Here is a 21,314-nt window from a genome sequence, read left to right as displayed (position 1 = left end):
GTAATTTCGTAATAATTTGGTAAATGCTTTCGAATTTGGTAATTTCATAATAATTTGGTAAATGTATTAGAAATTTTCAAATGATGTTTTTAAACGCTTTGAAGAAACGCTTTTTGTCTTCAATAAGTGGAATTCTTGTTCTGGTAAAATAAGTAATATTATCACTTAGATGAATTATTCGTTGGTAAACGATCTAGTGAAATAATTTCGAATAATTAAGTCTTTTCTGTATTAAATCATAGCATAATTTTGTATGATGCGAAAATTTATCCTGAAATAATGCCATAATAATTTTTTTTGCTTTCCACACTGTTATTTACGACAAATCATTTTAAAAATATGATTACTTTGCTCTATAGTTCGAATATATTGGGCATTCAAGGGTAAACTGATAAGCTAATTTTACTATTTAGCTTACAATTGTTAAAATGTTAAACTGGAATCAACATTTCAAGATTATATTGCAAATTTTTAAAAACTTTACGATTTTTATGTTTTTTAAGTTTTTAAATTTTTCTCAAGTTTCGTTAACTTTCTAGAACTTAAGTGGTGAGCTCTTCAAAGTAGTACACAGTAATCGGAAATTTTTGGATGACGATTGAATTTTTTCTTAGCAATATAACACAGCGCTTCACTTTCAAGTTTTTTTGTTTTTTCTAGAAAATGTTTTGTTGGCAGGTAGGCTTAATGGAAAACGAAATGAAACCACAATTGAATATGAAAAATCTATGCAGGGCAATTCAATCGCGTCTTTAGTTTTGTTTTTGGAATTAATTAAATTGTTTTGCTGACTACAGGTCCAGATCATTAAGTGTATTGCAAACGGTATTTCAATATTATTATGCAATTTTACATTCACCTTTGAAAGGTCTCTTAAATATGGAATAAGAACAATAAGCCTATCAAATCTCTCCTCCTTGAGGAAGGAGAGAATCTTCATTTAAACCGAATGACATCCAAGCACAGATTACATGACGATACTGAATAAAAAAGTAAATTACATTTTAATTAGAATTAACACTCATTAACAACTTTTGTGTTTAACACCGCTAAACCTGATTCTTTGGTTCGACGAGCTAACAGTTATCCATGGCGCTTGCTAATAGGGTTGAAAGATTTTCATCTAAACCTACTTCTTGAGAGAAAAATTGTAAATCGTTTTAATGAATCTTGAATGAAAACTATGACTTAATTTTTGAATTTTTAGAAACTGCTGGATTTTTTAAACGATTTTAAAATTTCAACATCTAAAAATGTATCCGATATAAAGTTTTAAATGTTTCACAGATTATAAAACACTTTTTGCGTTCCTTTAAAACAAGAATGATAAAAAATAATATTAACTGGACGATTTTTCACATTTAAAAAAAAAGAACGTGTGTTGCCGACTGAAGCAGACGGGAGAAAAAGCGTTTCTTTCGGAAAAATTGCTTTTGAGCATTCCATATTTGGGCACGTAATGACAAATCGACGATATTCATTTTTTTTATTATTTTAGCAAGTAAAATACTCGTTGTAACACAGTTATTGTATCCAATTTCCTAAACTGAAGTGACCTTCATTTTCTGATTTTTAGGTCTTCATTTTCTGAATGACGTTCAGGAATTTTTCTTTATTTCATAATCTTTTCATAATTCATAGCTTATATTTTAATAATGATTAAAAACTTCATTATTGATAACGTAAAATTGAGATTAAAAAACAGAAAATAACATACAATTTAAAAACGTTCTTATAAAATAAGCTTTTATTTAAAATGGATATGATATCTAATGCATTTAAAGGAGAAAAGTAGTTTATTATGTAGTTTAATGGGAATAATAGATTAAATTTTTATATTTACAAAATTACTCTACAATTTTATATGCGAATAATAAAAGCGTGGGGCGCCTAAACAACGAAATCTATTCAATTATAGCGTCAAATATATATGGCATTATAAATTTTATATTAATTTAATTGCATTTTGAAATGTATAAGTTATTATTTTTTTTAATTTATCATAGGTGCCCCACGCTTTTATTATTCACAATATAAAATTGTAGATGATTTCTGTAAATATAATTATTTAATCTCTTATACCCATTAAACTCTGCGACAAATTATTTTTCTCTTTTTAGTGCATTAATTATCATATCGATTTTAAATAAAAGGTTTTTGTAAGAAAAACTTTTTTTTAATTGTGTAAAGTAAAATGAAAGGTACGTTTTATAGTCTATTACAGGTATGAAAAATACACTGGATTTAAGATTCTTTTCCGTAGATAATTCTAAAGGAAATTGAAGGAAAGCTGAATATTTTTAAAATGTCTCGAACATATTATTGAAAATATGGTTATGTTTTTGAAGTTACGAATAGTTTAGTGATGTTTTTGTTGCATAGCTTTTCAAAATTTAAAAAAAAATCCTTACTGCATGAAAATATTTCTGAAATTTAATTTAAACTAGTGAATAAGTTTTTTAAACGAGTAACTGACAATAAAATTTTCAAAAAAAATATTCAGATAAAACTCTGAAAAATTCTTCAGGAAAAATTCGATGGAGGACTATTGTGTCACATTTAACATTTCTGAATGAAATAAAATATAAATAAATAGACATGTTACATACGAATTCGAAAGTTATTATTTTAAGAGCATTTAACCACTTCTTTTTTAAACAAACTTTTAACTAGTTGTTGGTCTACTTAAACATTTCCAAGAAAAATGTTCAAAAACTTTGCCTTTAGGAATAATGAAGCTTATGAACACTTATAGGATCTTACTTTCTTTGGCCCCATAAACTCTACTAGACCCTACTAAGGAAACTGGAGACTTCGCACAGGCGTGAAATAATACCAGCACAAAAGAAGGGCGAAAATAACCTTTTATTATTTTTAGCTATGAATCCCCTACCCTCTCCCCAAAAAAACATGCATGTACTCGTGCTTTACAATAACACTGACAATTTGCGGTGGAACTTGTGAATCGTTACACAATAAATTCAAGTCTAAAGAAGAGTACTGGCCTAATACCTTAAGTTAAGGGTAACTAGGTTGACTCGGCAACCTAACCTGCGTGATAATTATTTAAATGGCCAAAAAGGTGTATCAGCAACTCCGCGTAACAGCAAGAACAGAATCGTAACTTGCGCTGGCTAGCGAAAACCCGCTCTGAATAAATTCCAAGATTCACCCGTTTAAATACTCACTTCACTTCATTTTAAATTAGCATCCTGGCGAGGAAATGCAAGAGGATATTGACGAATTCAGGAAAGATAACAAAAATTTGAATAATTTGTTAATTGAACTAAGGGAAACCGTACACACTCGTGTCCAAAATTTATTTTTTCATACCCCAAAATAATGCTAATCCATCGCGCAAAGTGATATGAGTAAATTTCTGAAATTTCTGTAATATATCGCTTAATTTTAGCGGGTAAAGACTCAAAACACTTTGGCTCTGAAACACCATTTGGAAAAATCTGTGGGGGGGGCGAATCGTCGGTTGTTTAAAGCAAGGCAGACAATCATGAAAGAAGTGAGATGTGGGAATATTTCAAGATAGACAGTTTGTGCGATATAGAAACAATATCGAAAGTCTTGAACTCGGCAGTTAAGTTGAGAGCTTGCAGCCGCCACTAGAACAGTTTTGTCACGACAAACACTATACAGAAGGCTTAGTAAAAAAGACCTTTATGTCAGAAAGCCAAGAGCATGTGTTGCACCATCTTCACAACAAAAGAGTAAACTCTTTAATTGGTTCAAAGAACGTCATAACTTAGTGAATACCAGTGGTCATGTGTTCTCTTTTTTTAATAAGACGAGATTTAATTTAACATCTAATTCTAAACGTATTTAGATCTGGAGGGAGTCAGGACCGCAAAACATTCCTTCGAACGTTATGGGACGTGACCATTTGGGTAACGCAGGTAAGACGGTATGAGGAGGAATAATGACCGATGAACGTACGCCCCTACAAGTATTTTCAATATATGTTCTGTGACCGGTAATTTACCAAGAGCTTGAGGTAACAACTTTATATGTTCACTTTGCTAGTCTTGCAGAAAAACTTTTCAAAAATATACCAAATGTTAATAATAGCACCCTACCAGCGCTAAACTATGATTATAATATTGACAGCAATAGAAAACGGCCGCTTGCGGTCCTCAGATACCTTGATCATTAACTGTCTTTCTAATAATTCATATTCCTAGTTGTCCCACCTTAATTATATCTATGCATAATCTCATACTGTATTGTTTTTTCCGGTCAGCTGCCAATTGTTGTACATAATTACCTTTATATAATGTACATATTTTCTAATTTTCATTATGCATTTATGTTTTCTGTTATTTTACGTTATTTACTCCTAATATGTAAACATCACATATGAGAGACTCTCATATTCTGTGAGTTAAGGCATCTCTTTTACCACGCCATTTGCTTATCCGCGCACTTACCTTCGTCATAACCTGCACCGCAGGTGTGTTTCTGGTTGGAATCTTTTGTGTGCTCACCCAGACTGTGAACTGTTCTGAACTTTCATTTTCTTCGATACGACTCATAAACTGTTCGAACTTACAAAGAATCGAAAGTCGGAATCATTACGCCCGGATAGCGTCTACACGCGGGGACTCGTATCTGCGAACCTAATCGAGTTTGCCTGAGCCGACCAGAGATACCGGGATGCGTAATGGAAAACCACACATTGAGTTGATCAATGTTAAATGAATTTCACTTACTGCGCATGCCCAGAATAGAATTTGGCGCAACGGCAACTATTTTAAAAGAAGATAAATACGGTATATGGTTGATATTGTGTTATTTGGGCGTAAATTGTTCAGGGTTTTAAAACTTGTTAGGCTGTAAGTAGCTTCATTATTTAGAGCGTAACTATCGATTGTAAACTACGCAAATTTTCGTTTAAGAAGGATAACAAAACAGGAAACATTACAATATATATTAGCAGAATGCTTATTTATTATACTTCTGAGGAATAAAAGCAATTGAGTATTTACCATACGTTCCATTCGTATATACTTTATCAAATTAAGGAATAAATTCAGTTCATATTGATGAATTAAAGTCAAATAGCTGATATTAACTGTAATATTTATGAACAAAATAAGCCAAAAAGTAAATGAAACAGAAGCACATCAAAACGCACACAACAGATTTCTATAGTAATGCAATTGTAAAAAAAATGATATCCAATCCAAACTTGTGTAGGGTTGCTTATGCTTAGTCGCCAGGATTTCCTCCCATGCCAGCGGTATACTATTGAGCATGCGCAGTAAGCAAAATTCGGTAACATTGATCAACTCAATGTGCGGTTTGCCATTATGCTACCGGGATGATGTCTTGGAACATTATGTAAAACTTTTCAGAGGTGCAGATGTATCTGAATTTTTATTTATGAACGAGAATACTCATTCATATCGGTAAAAATTCGTTGACGAATTCCTTGAAGGCAGTTGCAGGGAGACATACTCTTAGCAGAGACGTAAATGCCCCGAGCACTGCATTTCTGGAGGACAGGTACTTAATTCCCCAAACTGCGGTTAACAGCTTTATTGCCAGCATAAAAGTAGGTGATATGTGTGTAGGGAGGGTTAAAGAAGATCACAAATTCTACATTAATCCTTAATTTTTTTCTGAGTTATTATTTTTTTCTGAGATCTCCTTATAACATATTATTATCATTTTTAGAGTTTCATGTAACAGTTTCGTATCTTATGCAGAGAGCTTGTAGTAATCAATCTTTTAGTAATCTGCGCATAACGTTCGTATTCTAGATCATTGATGAAATTGCTTCCAGATTGCACACATTTTACTCCTATGCCCTGAACCTTGGAGTATGCATCCCTTCTGGTTGTAAAAAGGAAGACATTGAGACTCTTATCAACTCAGGTAAGAAGATTTTTTTACAGTTATTTTCAGTTTAATCAAACCTTTAGATATGTTGTTATTCCTTTTTATTACTTTACATGAAATAGTCTTTCTTAACAAACACCATTAGCTCTTTCACTTTAACTGAGCTTTATAAATATTCATGTTTAACTAAACTCTGTAGGTTAAAGTAATACTGGTTTCCGTCTGTCTACCAGACCATGCCCAGGAGGGCAAAATTTCGATTTCTAGAGAGACTGTAATTATAAAAAGGAAGAAAGTGTCAAATTAAAATAAATGCATTTTTTTACGTAGCATGTCTCACTGAACTGACGGGACACATTTCGGACGTATGATTTCCGAAAACGAGGACAAAAATTTGAAATGCTCCAAGTTAAAGTTATAAAATATAGTTTTCTTAGAAGTAAGCGCTTACTTCGTTTTACTTGCCATTAATAATAATATTTCTAACATTTCTTCCAGAAATAAATAGTGAGTTCAAACATTAACATTTTGTTTTGATATAGGGAAAAATTATGTAATAAGAGATTATACACTACTCAAACAAATAAAACTGGGAAAAACCATCTCCGATGAATACATAACATGCTCATTTCTGACAATATTTTCATCGAAACTCAATAAAAGGTATCTCAGAAATGATATCTTTGAATTCTTCAAAAGAGTTTTTTTTAGAAGTTGTATAATTTTTTACATTTATTATCGTGGCTGTTTCAAGAAGAATAGCCGATCACGAATTCACAAAATTTTTCAAGTTTTGGTATTATAAAACATTATTCTGAACATAACGGAATTCAAAAAGAAAGACCATTTAAGAAGATATTTGGAATGCAACATAATACTATTTTTTAAGATAAATGAAATAATATAAAACGAGGTGCTTCTAAATATGATGCAAATCATGTGCAGCAATCTTTAATCGAAAGATTGTTAATAAAATAATCCGATATAGTACGTACATAATTGCTAGATACGAAGTTAAAAGTTCTATATCAGTCAAACAACAGACAACGTCAAGTATCTGTCTCAGAATTTATGACAAATAACAGTTCTGAACATTGCAATTAGATAGTACTTGATAAATTTATCTTGGGCTGATCTTAATTCAATGCCTTTAGCATACAGAGCAGTCAAATGTGAACTTCGAAAACTTTAGTTGGTTACATTAGGGGAAAATGATGGAAACGTATAACCTTATAAGGGCGCATGTCTCTATTTTAAACTTTTATCTCAAGCTGTAGAGACATTAAGATTAGTTCGAAACAAGAAACATGAAAAATAAGTGATGGCCTCTCCCATATTTCAAACTCCATATTTTCTGATTGCTAGTGCGACGTGCTTTCTATTACACACCGAATACGAGCGGTAAGGATGGAAAAATTATTTTATGAAGCTTGTTAATGTTATAATGTATTGGTATGAACATACTAACATTTTAAAAGTAAATCTAAAATTATCACCACAAAATAATTTCAAATTCTTCTAAGACAATGTGCATTACACTGATAATGAATTTGTGGCTCTGGATGTTTGATAATATCGAAACATTCAAAACAGCCTCCAAATGTTTTAGAATAGAATACATAATTTACAAATAATGTATTTCTTTAAAACAAAAACTTAAATTAGTAAATGCAAAATAAGCCGAGGAAAATATAGGCCAGAGATAACGAAAAATATAGCTAAATCCATAGCAAAAAGTTCCTTTTGGGGGGAGAGGGAGTTTAATAAATAGTCATTATTATTATTAAATATTCTTATTAAAATATTAATACGTATTTTACATTTTTTATTTCATAGAATAGTACGTGTCCTATTATTTTTGTAACATGATTTTCCCATGTAAAAAAGAATTCGTGTGTCGAGAAACAACAAGAAGGAAGGTTAACTAACCCTTTATTATTCCAATAAGCTTTAACAAAACTCCGTCTTGGAGTGTACAATCAAAGCCGACACTTGGGCTTGAACTTAAGAGACTAAAAATTAAACAAAAACTAAGATTAACTAAAGAGATATAGCCGAAGCTATCAAGATTCTAATCGAGTTGTCCCCTTAACTCTATTTGACTACGAAGCTTATCAAGGGCCTGAGTACGGCCGAGCGTAATAACAGCTTTGAGAGAGAGAGAGAGTAGCCAAAAAGCAGACGCGCACAAATCAGAAACTCTGATTCTCTCCCACTCAGCAAGTAGACTTCATTGTTTAAATACCGCTCCTCCTCACTAAGTATTCAGAGTGATTCCAAAACTACATTCTGGCCGGAAGTAGTAAGTTGAAGTTAAGAATTTGACAGAAAAGGAACTTTAACTTTAAACTTAACTGTTCATAAAATTAACATAATCCTTACAATCTTAATTATTAAACTTCGAACTTAATAAACACACAGTTCATGCTTTATGAAATCACTCTCCGTAGCTTGCAGACAGGTTGCATAAAATATTCAATTTCATCTTAAGTAAGTGCCGCTGGAATTCACAAACTAAAACCTAAACATTAACTTACGCAAGCAAAATATGCAAGCAACACGGCTAGCACAAGGCTAAACCCGTTAAGGCAATTCTAAAAGCTAGGCAAGAAATGGTAAAAATAGGGGTAATTAAATCCAAAAATTGACATTATTTTCATAAATAGCAAATCAACAATTAAAGCTTTAAAATAATTTACAAAAACTTAGCTTTTAAAATTTAAATTTTGATTTTTAAAATTCTTTTAAATTTGATTTTCGACTTTACTAAATTATAAATTGGTTACTTCATACACAGGCTGTATATTTTTACATTTTTTGAAAGACCAACCCCCTGATGAAGATGTTATAAGAGATGTAAAATTAATTAAATATTTAAATTTTTTTAAAGAAATGTTTATAAATTTATATGTTTTCTCATTCTGGCATTTTCATGCAGCGGTTGTCCAAACTGGTTTTGATAGAATTTCATTTTTTGGCCAGCATTGCTATATCATTACATAATTTTTGAATTTTTTATTAATTTTAATTTTGATTTTTATAGCCACTAAATTATAGCAGCTTGCTTTCAGCGCGTTATTTAGCTATCAGTTTATCCAAACATATTGCTTTCTTTTAATTTTCTTTACATGCATAAATATATGTACTCTTAACAAACTAAAATACAATTTTGGTACGTCAGGGAAAAGAAATAAAAAGTGAGATGAATTCTCTGTGGTCAAACAAATTGAAAAAAAAAGGCTAGAATTTTGGGACTTGGCTTAATCATACACCTTAGGCCAGATAATTACTAATAACACTTGTTATGAAAATTAAAGCAATTAAAATTCGATTTCATGAAGTAATTCCTTTTCATTCGTTTGATAGTGTTGAAATATTCAAAAAAACGCCCCAATTTACTTTCATGGTCAACAACTGTTGAAAATAGGAATGCCCAACCTGTGCTTTGGAAAAAGTAACGTTACAACAAGAGTTACTAAAATAAAAAAAAAACAGTTTATTTTATATTTTATCAAATGGCTTTATATTCATTTATTTCAGTGAACCAATTTCACTTGCTATCAATATGTGTATCGCTTATTCCTTCAAACATCTTTTAAATCTTAAGCAGAAGATTTCCTTAAAGTATGGGAACATTTCGGATCAAGAAGTTACAATATTATATTATTTATTTTATATTTTATCAAATGGCTTTATATTCATTTATTTCAGTGAACCAATTTCACTTGCTATCAATATGTGTATCGCTTATTCCTTCAAACATCTTTTAAATCTTAAGCAGAAGATTTCCTTAAAGTATGGGAACATTTCGGATCAAGAAGTTACAATAATTTATCATTATTGTAACTTCAGTTACAATAATTTATCAGTATTAATCATTTTCTGAGACTTGTTTTTAAAGAATGAGATTTTCTTGTAGTGCTCTCCTAAAATATAGTGCTTTCCACGGCAAATCTAACAGAATGTGATCAGTATAACTGTAAGAAAATATTAAATATTCTTATTCGTAACTCATAAATCAGTACTTCTATCATGTATTCGGAATTAATGCTTTCCTGTGTTTACTTGAAATTTCTTTCAAAAGCACACATTAGTGAAAAAGTTAATTCTTTATTTTTGTAATAGATACAAATAATTTACTACATTTTTTAATGAGAGCTTTGCTTTCAGTTGGGAAGGATCTACACTTAGATGTCAATGTGTACAGATGTGAAGTCAAGAAAAAGATAAACTTCTCCATTACACAAATTTGTATCATGTAAGTTCTAAGGTTATTATTTAATTAAGCGTTTATAATTTCAGCCTTTGCATAACATCTCCTTTCCGTTTCCTCATCAAAGTGTAAATGAATGTAGCTAGTATTTAAATTGAGGTTAATTTCTGCCAGCTGTATATTTCATTTTGATGCGCTGGCAGAGATACAGAGAAAACTTAAAGTAAGATTTAAATTGTGTAGTCTTTGGCTACTGTTTCACATTTTGACTTCAAATTGACTATTACTTTATTTCAAAGGTGAGAACGCTGCACACTGTGTACCGGATTCCTTGCTGGGCTAGCTCCCGAATTTAAGCTCCCGGTGTCCCGTGATGGATGTTGTTCTAGACAGTAGTCCCATGGAGTTGAAACCTGTAAATTCATAGGCGAAATTCTGCTGCTCCGTCCACTTTTCCCTGCCTGTCTTAATTTAGTTGTATCACCACGAGCTGCGGTTAATATTGTTAAAACAACCTCCTGAGTTCGATTTAAATGAAAAGGTTTATTTATACATCTCCATGAGTTACTTTCAGATACAGCGATAATTCGTTTTACGTTTGTTGAGGTTAATGGACTAGTCGATTTCAACAAATCAAGTAAAATCCTATAAAGTAACTTGGAAACACATTCTGCTTTATTTCCGTATACTACAGAGATCTGATAAAGTCAGCCCGTTATCATGTGGTTTGTACTTTTTTGTCATGATAGTAAGCATTTACCGTTATAAAAATTCAGCGTATTTTATGGAATAATTATAAGACGACTAAAGTCTCAAACTATTGAGATTCATTATATATTCAAGTTTCAAAGTAAGGTCTAAGGCACAAAAAGTAATAGATAATAATAATTTAAGCTCTGATAGGAATTTAGTAGATGAAGATCGATTTGCTTCTAAACACAAATTTCCTAAGCAAAATGAAATCAATAAAGTACGCTGAATTTAAATTTTTCATTTTAAATAAAATTTCTACAATTTTTTTTTTCATCCATTTACAATTTACAAAGTGGGAAAGATAATCCCATTGTCTTTCTCCTCATCACTTTTAGATCAGTTTTAGAGTAGATTTTACGATCATTGTTCTCTGGATCTTCATTTCATTTAGAAGAAAAATTTTGAAATTTGCAGATTATCTTAAAAAGGTATAACGTAGTATCTCTTGGATAGTTTATCCCACTTGAGCTATTATATAGCTCTACATTTGCTGGAAACTCATTGCTAACCGGACCAAATTCCCTTGGAAAGTCCTCACAAAGATATATTTACCCTTAAGGCAAACACCCTTAGCATGGTTTGCCATAATCTGAATAATCCTACTCAAACCCTTTTGGAAGATAGCTCTTGTCTTGTTTTGTCATATTTATTAGGTTGTCCGGAAAATAATGCAGGTTTTTAACCTATATCTTTAAAATATCATAACTCAACTCAAAAACAATTTTATTAATCAAAATAAGCACCAGCCGAATCAATGTTTTTTTGCTAACGAGATATAAGTTTATTTATGTCGGTAGAATAAAATTCTGGAGTTCTAGACGCAATAAAGTTGTCAAAGGCGTTTTTGACCTCGTCTTGGTTTCTGAAGCATTTCTTCTGCAGAATGTTATCCAAATGTTTGAAAAAGTGGTAATGGGTCGGCGAGAAGTCAGGCGAATATGGGGAAAGAGGGAGAATCTCGTATCCCAATTCGTCCAAGTTCTGTAGGGTCATCTGCACGACGTGCGGCAGAACATCGTCAGAGAGAACTAGCCGCTATCTCTTGACCAATGCCGAGAACATGCGTTGCAAGTTTTGGTGCATTTCCTTGCTTTGCTGACGGTACTTATCTGCCATAATCGTTTCGCCCAGATTTGGTGGACGAGACCGGCCTCAAACCATCAAACAGTCACCATAATTTTCTTTTGGTGCAAATTTGGCTTTGGAAAGTGTTGTGGTGTCTGACCACGGTCCAACCACTGATCAGAATGTCGCCAGTTGTTGGAGAGAATCTACTTTTTATCGCACGTAATAATTCGATCAAGAAAAAGGTCGTTTTTGTTGCGGAAAAGAAGAGCAGACGACACTTCAAAACGGTGATTTTTTTTTTGTTTTCGCTTCAATTCGTAAGGCACCAACTTATCGAGTTGCTTTAACTTTCCTACACCATTTAAGTGATCAGAAATCGTTGTTTTGCTTACGCCAAGCTCTCGAATAGTTATGCACGGGTTTATTTCAACTTAAGTCTTCAAATCATTGTCATCAACAGCTGAAGAGCGTCCACGATGCTCTTGATCTTCCAGGTCCAATTCTCTACGACGAAACTTTTGGTATCACCGTTGAACTGCATATTCATTAACACTTTTCTCACCCCATACTTCGTTGACATTTCGAGCAGTTTGTGCTGCGCTGCGGCCTAGCTTGTACTCATAAAAGTAAATTTGCAGAAAATTCCCTTTTGACATCTAAACAAAAACACCTAGTAAATATTTTTGAAAATAATTTTGGAACAAAATGATTATTATAGAAATATAGAGCGAAAATAGAGCTTCACAATGATACATAAACCAATGTAATTCAAAATATTTCTGTTGCTAAAAATGTACAGAAAAGATAAACAATTGCAAAAACCTGCATTATTTTTCGGACAACCTGATATAAAGTAGTGCATTTACAAGGGTCAAAGTTTGATTTTATTCTTCTACCAGCTTTGATATCTTCGGTCACCTTACATTCACTGCCTCTCGTTTTGTTCTGGCAGTTTACTGGGAATTTTCAAAAACTTTTCCGTCAGTTTCATAACTTAATACACATGCATTTTTATAATTGCAAATTTATTGTGCCGCCTGGCGCTTTATATGGCTCTGTCATCTCGAATATACAATAACCCATTAAGAGAACTTCTTAAAATTTCGAACTAACTATATGTCGAATTCTTTTTCCTAAATGTCTCTAAAATTATTTTTGGAAACTGTGCAAATGAAAGCATGGAGCTCATGCAAAAGTTCTTGCATTTTTCAATGTAAAGACTCGATTGTGTTATAATAGAACATTAACTAGCGTTTAGTCTACACTATTTTCTCCATTATTATCTATGTATTGGTGCCTTTTATGATATAATTTTCCCTCCCTCTCTTGTAGAATAATTGTCTTCTGATGCGGAATGTAGTCCACTTTGAAGATTGTTTATATAATAGCATTTCATTTCGAAAAGAAATTACGTAATAACTGAAAGAAGCAGTATTGTGTTAGAGTAATATTTTTCGACAAGTGGCATAGCCAAAATGGTTTTCGTCCAAAGCAGTCCTTGAGATTTCTCTCTTTCTAAATTCACACCAGAAATGAAAATAAATGTCAAAGTAATGTGCTACGAAATAAACTGAAACACTATATATATTTTTGAAACAAAACTTTATTTTCAACACACTAAAGCATTAGTTTTATCGCTTTTCTGTTAGCAATAACATTCTCAAAGACTCTTTCATGATACCGCAGGAGAATAATGCATCGTCAAAAAGAAACTGATACCTTTATGAAGATCGACCATTGTTCGTCAGAATAGAATTTTCAAAAGAGGAAAACTGCCCACATCTTTATGAAGATCTGTTTTTATCTTCTAAGAACATCTATCTTGATAACATTACCCGCAGCGTAATCAAGGTCAATTCGTAAAATGGTATCAATTCGTAAAGCCTTGATACCGCTATCCAAGCAGGACATATTGTTTTGTTTGCATGTGAGAGAAGCACACTAAAATTCTACTTAGATTGTGGTACCCCGCGTAAAGATACCGAGAGATATACGAGGTTAAAGGTTGCTTTATTTTTTAAATTAAAAAGTGAGCTTCATAAGGGTGTTTGCATCTTTATTCCTGGTACTTGTTTGAAAATTTCTGTCTTGATGAACAACGGCCACTTAATAAATGTGCCGACACCTCTATACACTTTTATATCAGAATACTGATCTAAGGTGTCTTTATTTCAACAATGAAGTTCTATCCGTAGTACAGCAGAGTCCCGCAAACTCGATTCCCGATATCTCAATATTCCGTATAACTCTTCAGCTTTTTAGGAACATTTTTAAGATATCTCTAGGCCAAACAGAACAAATATTACATATATTATACGTATTATTATTATTTATGAGTATGTCTTTCCTGTTCTATTCATAGGTTTGAGTGTCCATTTCCTGTAATTTTTCCGTTTTCCCATTATGTCAATAATTCTTGGAACTGTCTAACAAATTTCAACATATGTTGTAATAGTTGGCAACGCTGTTTGCTTCTTTCGAGATTACGAAGAAAGTCAGGTAGTAGCTGGCCCCTGGCTCACATTCCTTTATATTGTTGCGAAACGTTAGAAGACTTGCCTGAAGTTTTTTGACTGCATTTTATTGCAAACTAAACTCACACGAGTTCATTCCGGGTATCATTCCTCAGTTTACAACCACGTGTTTAAGTCTTTATATATTTTGGGGGACTTTTGATATTCTGTGAAGTGAAAATGTCGTTCGAAAAGAAAAGAAAACAAATTAACGTGAGAATGAAAATGAAACTAGATTCCTTAATAAGACTGGATAAAAAGGAACGTGTAAACAAAATTACCATGGATTTAGGTGTTGGATGGATTATTTTGATGAGGTGGAAAAAGAAGAGGTCCGAAATCGAGTCATTTTGTATGAAAAGAGCATATAAGGACAGTTTAAAGGACAGAAAAAGTATGAAAAGTGGTGAATATGAAAAGGTGAACGAGACGCTTTATTTGTGGTACAGGCAGCAAAGGAAACAGAGAGCATTTTAGCACCAGTTTTATAAGAGAAAGCTCTAAAATTGTATGATGAATTTCGAGAAGGAAGAGCCTAGATTTCCTGCTAGTGCTGGCTGGCTCGACAGATGGAAAATGCGGTACGGCATCAGGCAGTAAAACGTTTATGGGGAAAACTATCTGATAAATTGGAAAATGCTGCACTAGTCAAAGATAGTTTCTACAAACTAATTGAAAAGGAGGGTATATCTAGAGATCAAATTTATAGTTGTGATGAGACCGGTCTGAATTTTCGAATGCTACTTTCGAAATTTGCTGGCATCCACGGAAGAAAAATCGGCACCTGGTTACAAACAAAGCAAGGAGAGAGTCATAGTCTTATCATGCAGCAATGCAACAGGCAGCCATAAGCTCAAACTAGCGATTATATGCAAATAAAAAAAAACACCGGGCATTTAAAAACGTAAAAAAGTACACTAATGGGACAGAAACAAACCATGATCTTCCTGTTTAGTATCGGAATCAATCAAACTCATGGATGAATGGAGAAATATTTAATGATTGGCTTCATCAGCAATTCGTTCCATCGGTGGAAAAGTTTTCAAAATAAAAAAAAACTACTAAGGAAGGCGATTCTCATTCTAGACAATGCTTCATCCCATATTGATGCATAACAGTTACAAGACGAAGATATTATAAGAGCCATGCTTCTCCCTCTTGACGTAACTTCAGTGTATCAGCAGATGGACCAGGGCATTTTGGAGGAATTGAAGAAAAAAATACAGACGTTAACTTCTTACATCTTTTCTCCTAGCTATGGAGAAAGGTGGTGATATGATCGAGAAACTGAAGAAAATAGATATGTTGGATGTTGTTGGATGGATAGCTCATTCTTGGAGTGAAATCAAGCAGATGAGCCTCGTTCGTTTCTGGAGAAAGCTGCTGGACCATTCAGGAAACGAATTTCACGAAAGCAGAGAAGAGGCAGAAAATCGTAAAGTAGTTAATTTACTTAAGAAACTTTCATACTGCGAAAAAGTTACTGATGGTGATGTTGAAAAATGGATGGGACAAGATGAAAATTGTGAAATTTTAGGACATGCAGAAATAGTTGCACTGGTGAAAAGCGATGTGGATAAAAATGAAGATGAATCAGGAAACGAAGAGCTTGAAGACAACATCTAAGCTAAAATGATGACCTATAGTAAAGGACAAGTGACAAGTGACGGGGGACGTGGGACCTGTTCCTCTTCCATAGTGGTTAATCAGTACACCACCACGTCCACCATCATCTAGAGTACCACTGGATGGTAAATGGGAGGTCACTCGGGCTTCAAGACAGAAGACCGCTGAAGGAATGCTCCGTTACATGGAGGAGAAAGGTGCATCTGGTATGGACATTTTCCGTCGCTTACGGGACGAAGCTGCACGACAACGGAATGAGTGTGAGAGATAATCTACCATCAAACGATATTTTTCTACCAAGAACTGCTAATCATTTTTCTTCATTTTTGTATGTAAGTTGTTTTACTTAATTATCTTAGGGTATTTCTTCTTTTTATGACTCCTATTGCTCTAGAACTTGACATAAAAAAATGAACACTAATTTAATTGTATGCTGCACTTTTCCGTGCCCAATATTGCTCTACAAATTTACAGCGCAACTTACAGTTAAATGTATGAGTTTTGAAAAACCCACCCCTTATTCCATAAAACTCGACAGTCTCTCAGTCCCGCAAAGAAGAATTCTTGTCATGGATAGTAACTCTTATTCAAATATAGGATGTTATTTTAAAACAAGAACGTCAAGGCTATTTTCCTCTGACCGATTTGTATCTTAATTATGAGAACAGCAGCTGTGGCAAATGGTTTGAGTCGCCGCTTTTTAGACTTCCACTCCATTTTCGTTTAGCGTATTTCACCTCATGAAAAGTGCATGAAAGAAAGCTAATTTTAATTACAGTTTAAAATGAGGTAGGGAAAATAAGGGCTGTGCCGTAATGACGACACGCGTTATGATCGCAAATGGAGGAAGAATAACAACGGCCTTAAAATACCTAAAGAAACAGACAATAGTAACAGCGCTCTTCTTAACAAGCTAGAAACATCACTCTAAGCAGAAGAGATTGCATGCTCTGTCATAATCTAAATTATCTTACTTCAAATACCTTAGGAAAATAAAAGTTTCTGTGTGTTTTGAGGCATTTAAATAAGCATAAAATGTAGTGCATTTATGAAGCCATCTTGGTAACACGAGACTAGCATGATTAATATTATGCAGGAGTAAAATCGTTTCACGCTTAAAGTTCCACACAACACAAGCGGCACTCTCTACCTACGTCATTGCATTTAACATGCTTCTTCAAAATTGTATTAATATCAGGCAAAAAGTATGTCTGATATGCTCATTTTCAATCGCCATCTTTTCCCTTTCTCCTTTCGAGCCCAGCAGCGGCCGAGCGGTAAAGTCGTTGAACACTGGTAGTTCGGTTCGAGGTTCGAATCCCGCGAACGGGCTGGCTGCATGGGTGTTTTCGTGGTTTTCTCCATATGTAACGTGTTACGAGCCAGTTTCCCTTAGAAAGTCCTCCACGAAGGCATCCCTCCCCTTAGGCAGATAGCCCTAGTGTGCTTTGCCGTAATTAAATACACCACACCACCCTTTCTCGTTTCTCATTTTTAACTCGTTCTAAACGTCACGTGCAACGCCTGTATCAACACCTTCTACTAGCGATTACTGGATAATCCTGTACTCTCATAGCCTGAAATAAGTGGCACAGACAAAAGTTTAAAAGATAAAACGTATTTACTACAGCAAAACTTCAAAAACTTTTGCACATATCTAATACATGTATAGAATCACTAGTGAAGGGAGTGAAAAATGAACACACTTTCTTGAACATCTTGTATAGCCTCACTTTCCTTACATTTTTCTCTTCGTTTCTCATAAATAGCTTTTGCATTCTGCTTTTGCTATATGACTTTCTCGCTTGCGTCAAACATGACTTTTTTAACCTATATTTACTTGTTGTTACGTATTGTACCAACCATTCCTTTTTTGTGTTTGATCTAAAATGATATTTAGTGATTACTTGGATTTAATATAAATTCAGTGGCTACGCTAATTATGAATAATAAATAAATACTTTAAAGGGTCGAAGGAGATTAAGATGTGAATATCTAATTCTTGTTTAAAATAAGCTTGTAAAGTAGCTATTTAAAACAAATCAGTTATTGTGATTTGGAACTCTACTTTAACTTCTCCTTTTCGTATTCCTCGCCAGAATGCAAATTAGTTGTTTGTGTATTTAAGTTGAAGTTTTCTGGGATAATGAGAGAGTGTTTCTGGCATTGCGCACTTAGATTCTGGCAGCTCTAGTTAAAAATAATTATCTCGACTTCGCGTTCTCTCGCCGCTGATACTTTAAACTGTCGCGCCAGTAAATTGTTAATTAAATTGCATTTTCTTAATTAAATTGCATTGTCACGATTAGCCAGTGATTAGTTCTAGCACAAAGTCGTACCTTTATGTTCAAAGTTCTGTTTAAATAAAACAATTGATTTATAGCCTTCCTAAAAATTTGTCGTACTGTCGCAGACATACCGATAACTCGCTAAATGTCAGGTAGAGTTATAGGACCAAAGCAACATTACTAGACCAAGTGTAACCTTACAGGCTCATAAAGTTAACATCAATAACTGACAATGCAATTATGTAAAAGGCAATGTTCATTATTACTTTTGAAAACAACTTTAAAATAATCATCAGACGCATCAGGGGGATTAAAATACTATAATTAATCTATTTATTTTTACTTTCAAACTATTTATGACAGAAATAGTTTTATTAATTCATGAGGCTCATGCACCATTAAATTATGAATCCTCATTCATACAATAACTAAAAATGGTAATTCTGAATGAAAATTTTGTTTTGCTGAATTATTTCAAGAAAAAAGAAAAATAATGCATTTTTTCGTAGATCTCTGTATGCTTTCTTTGGAATGCTTGTTATCATTGCATCATTTATTGATGCTTGTCTTCAACGCAAAGGTGTAACGACAGAAAGTAAGTCAATTTTTTTATCTTTATTTTTACTGTTTCTGGCACAATATATCAAGCACTTTTTTACATAAAGCGTTTATCCAGTCTTGAATACTTTAATAATTATTGGTATTCAGATTGGGATAATTTAATACTAGTGAGTTGATATTATAGGGAAAATTGTATACCAGAAGTGTTGCATGCTAATTCAACACAAAGGGTAAAAAATATATATATTTAAATATGCCAAAACGTCAAGACTTGGATGAGTGAATACCAACAGGTAGCTCTCATTTGAAGTATGCAGAGTGTTGATTTAAAATTTCTCCTAAGCTGAAACGATATAAAAAAATAATTGCCATTAGTTTTATGGTGTATCCAGTTCAATCCATTTAGAGGAGAAAAGACAAACACTCGTAAAACGTTGTTTCGTTTTAGATTTTAAATGTTTGTGCTTATACCACTGACTAAAGTATGGAAATCGGTTTAGCTTAAAATATTATTTCTTATGTAATACCTTATAACAGTTCAGGGAACAATCAACATTCGCACTAAAAATCAGATCTGGATACTGGCAATTGCATGCTACGATTGCATTTTATTTTATTCTGTTATGATTGCCTTTTACGCTGCAGATATCGTTTCGAACTTCAAAGACAACTTAGAAGCTTAATAGACACCAAGGCGTCGGTCGGTAGTGCATTTACCATTCTTACCAGGGGCCGGCGTCAGAGAGAGAGAGAGAGAGAGAGATAGATAGATAGATAGATAGATATAAATAGACAGACATATAGATAGATATGCATGCATACACACCGTGTGATAATTTAGATAGTGGTGATGTAAATACTCCAAGGTCTAGCAGCAGTCATAGCCGTTCGAATATTCTCCTTTTTTTTTTTAAGAAAACAATTTGTTAATTTAAATACTACTCATTTGGTACACAAAGCGCCTCGTTCTTTAACAGATCTTGACTCTGACACTATACTTGAAGAAGCAGGAAAGGCGACAATAGCAAGCCAGCAGGAGAGAGACTTGTAAAAGAAAAGCAAAGATTAAAATATAAATATTAGTTTAGATTCACTTTATTCTCGTTGACTAATGTCAGCAAATTTCAGCATTATTATAGGCTGAAACACAGGGTAAGTATCTCTGCCATTAGCTTTATGTAAAAATCTTACAACATACATTTGAAATGACGCAAAAGACAAAATAACCAAACTTAAAAGGAGATTTTGAGGTCGACTTAAAATTAAATTTAGAATTTATCTCATATATTTTTTATTTTGCGTATTAAATAAATACAACAGACAGATGTATTTGGATCTGTTTAAAATGACCCAGCGAAACAGAAAAAAGTAATTTTACTACTATTTTTACTTATGTAGATAATATGAAATTTTTTTTTTAAATCTTTGCTTTGTGTTTTGTTTCAATTTAATTTTATTTTGCCATTTTGGAAGATACAAAATAATTTACGAATTGAATACAGCTAACATGCGATAATGAGAATGTCCCAGATTATATAAATGCGTACAATTAAACATACTTTAATTCAGATGTTCTCTTGATTTCGAATCTGAAGTTTAACAGGCAGTTTTTTTACTATATTATACAGAACAAATTTAAGGTTTCATGGAATATTCCTAAGTGTATTTATAGAATATTTTTATACTTATTTATTTTATATTTGCTATTTCTGTTATTCTATCTTTGCAGGTAATGCACTTCGAGTTTTGCTGACATTTTCAATAATAAAAAATTTATCAAGACTCTTCTGCACTAACAAGCAAAGTGACAGATTAGCGTGCTTAAATGGAATACGTGTTCTTACCCTGTTTTCGATAATTTATGGACACACTTATTATTTTCGTGACATGAACATTTTCGGTACGTATCCATTTAATAAAACTAAAAACATGCAGCGAATTTTTTATTATTCTGCATTTATTTTGAAAAAGAACAATAATATCACAGTTGTATGGATCAGAAATTAAATATATTTCTAACACTATATAATGTATAAAAGCAAAATTTTTAATTTTAGTTTTTGGGATTTTGAAGTATACAGGGCCCATTCTGCCACTTGGTGCAATCTCTGTGAGTCCTATTTTCTACGGACCAGTGTCTCTATACGATGAGGTTCTTGTATTTACGGTTTGAATTACTGCTAAAACCCTCCTCTACAGATTGTTTGATTTTTGAACGAGGCTATTATGACAACATGTTTATTTATTGCACTGGCCTCGTATAACACGTACCTCGTTTAATCAAAACTCAGATAATCGAAGTTCTGCTGTATTGTACTAATTATATCTGCTAAATTATCCCGATAGCATTATTTAAAAAAACAGCTGAAAAGACTCTTTAAAAGTGATATTTCACATAACAGGATAGGCACAGTATCCTTGAATTACATTGTAATCCTA

General features: G+C 32.8%; 1 protein-coding gene across 1 annotated transcript in view; it reads left to right on the top strand.

Moving 5' to 3' along the window:
* LOC118184135 (nose resistant to fluoxetine protein 6-like) overlaps positions 1 to 21,314 on the top strand; it is a 59,002-nt gene that overhangs the window by 6,036 nt on the left and 31,652 nt on the right. Inside the window, exons 3-6 of the mRNA XM_035353785.2 lie at positions 5,775 to 5,889; positions 10,024 to 10,111; positions 18,824 to 18,909; positions 20,605 to 20,775. Of these exons, the coding sequence (XP_035209676.1) occupies positions 5,775 to 5,889; positions 10,024 to 10,111; positions 18,824 to 18,909; positions 20,605 to 20,775 (460 nt within the window). The remainder of the gene's footprint in view (positions 1 to 5,774; positions 5,890 to 10,023; positions 10,112 to 18,823; positions 18,910 to 20,604; positions 20,776 to 21,314) is intronic.

Source organism: Stegodyphus dumicola, chromosome 4 (assembly GCF_044657685.1).
Source record: "Stegodyphus dumicola isolate Sdum_Otavi_A_Nest chromosome 4, ASM4465768v1".
Classification (NCBI taxonomy): Eukaryota; Metazoa; Arthropoda; class Arachnida; order Araneae; family Eresidae; genus Stegodyphus; species Stegodyphus dumicola.
Note: the sequence above shows the minus strand (reverse complement) of the source record. Positions and strands in the feature narration are given on the sequence as shown.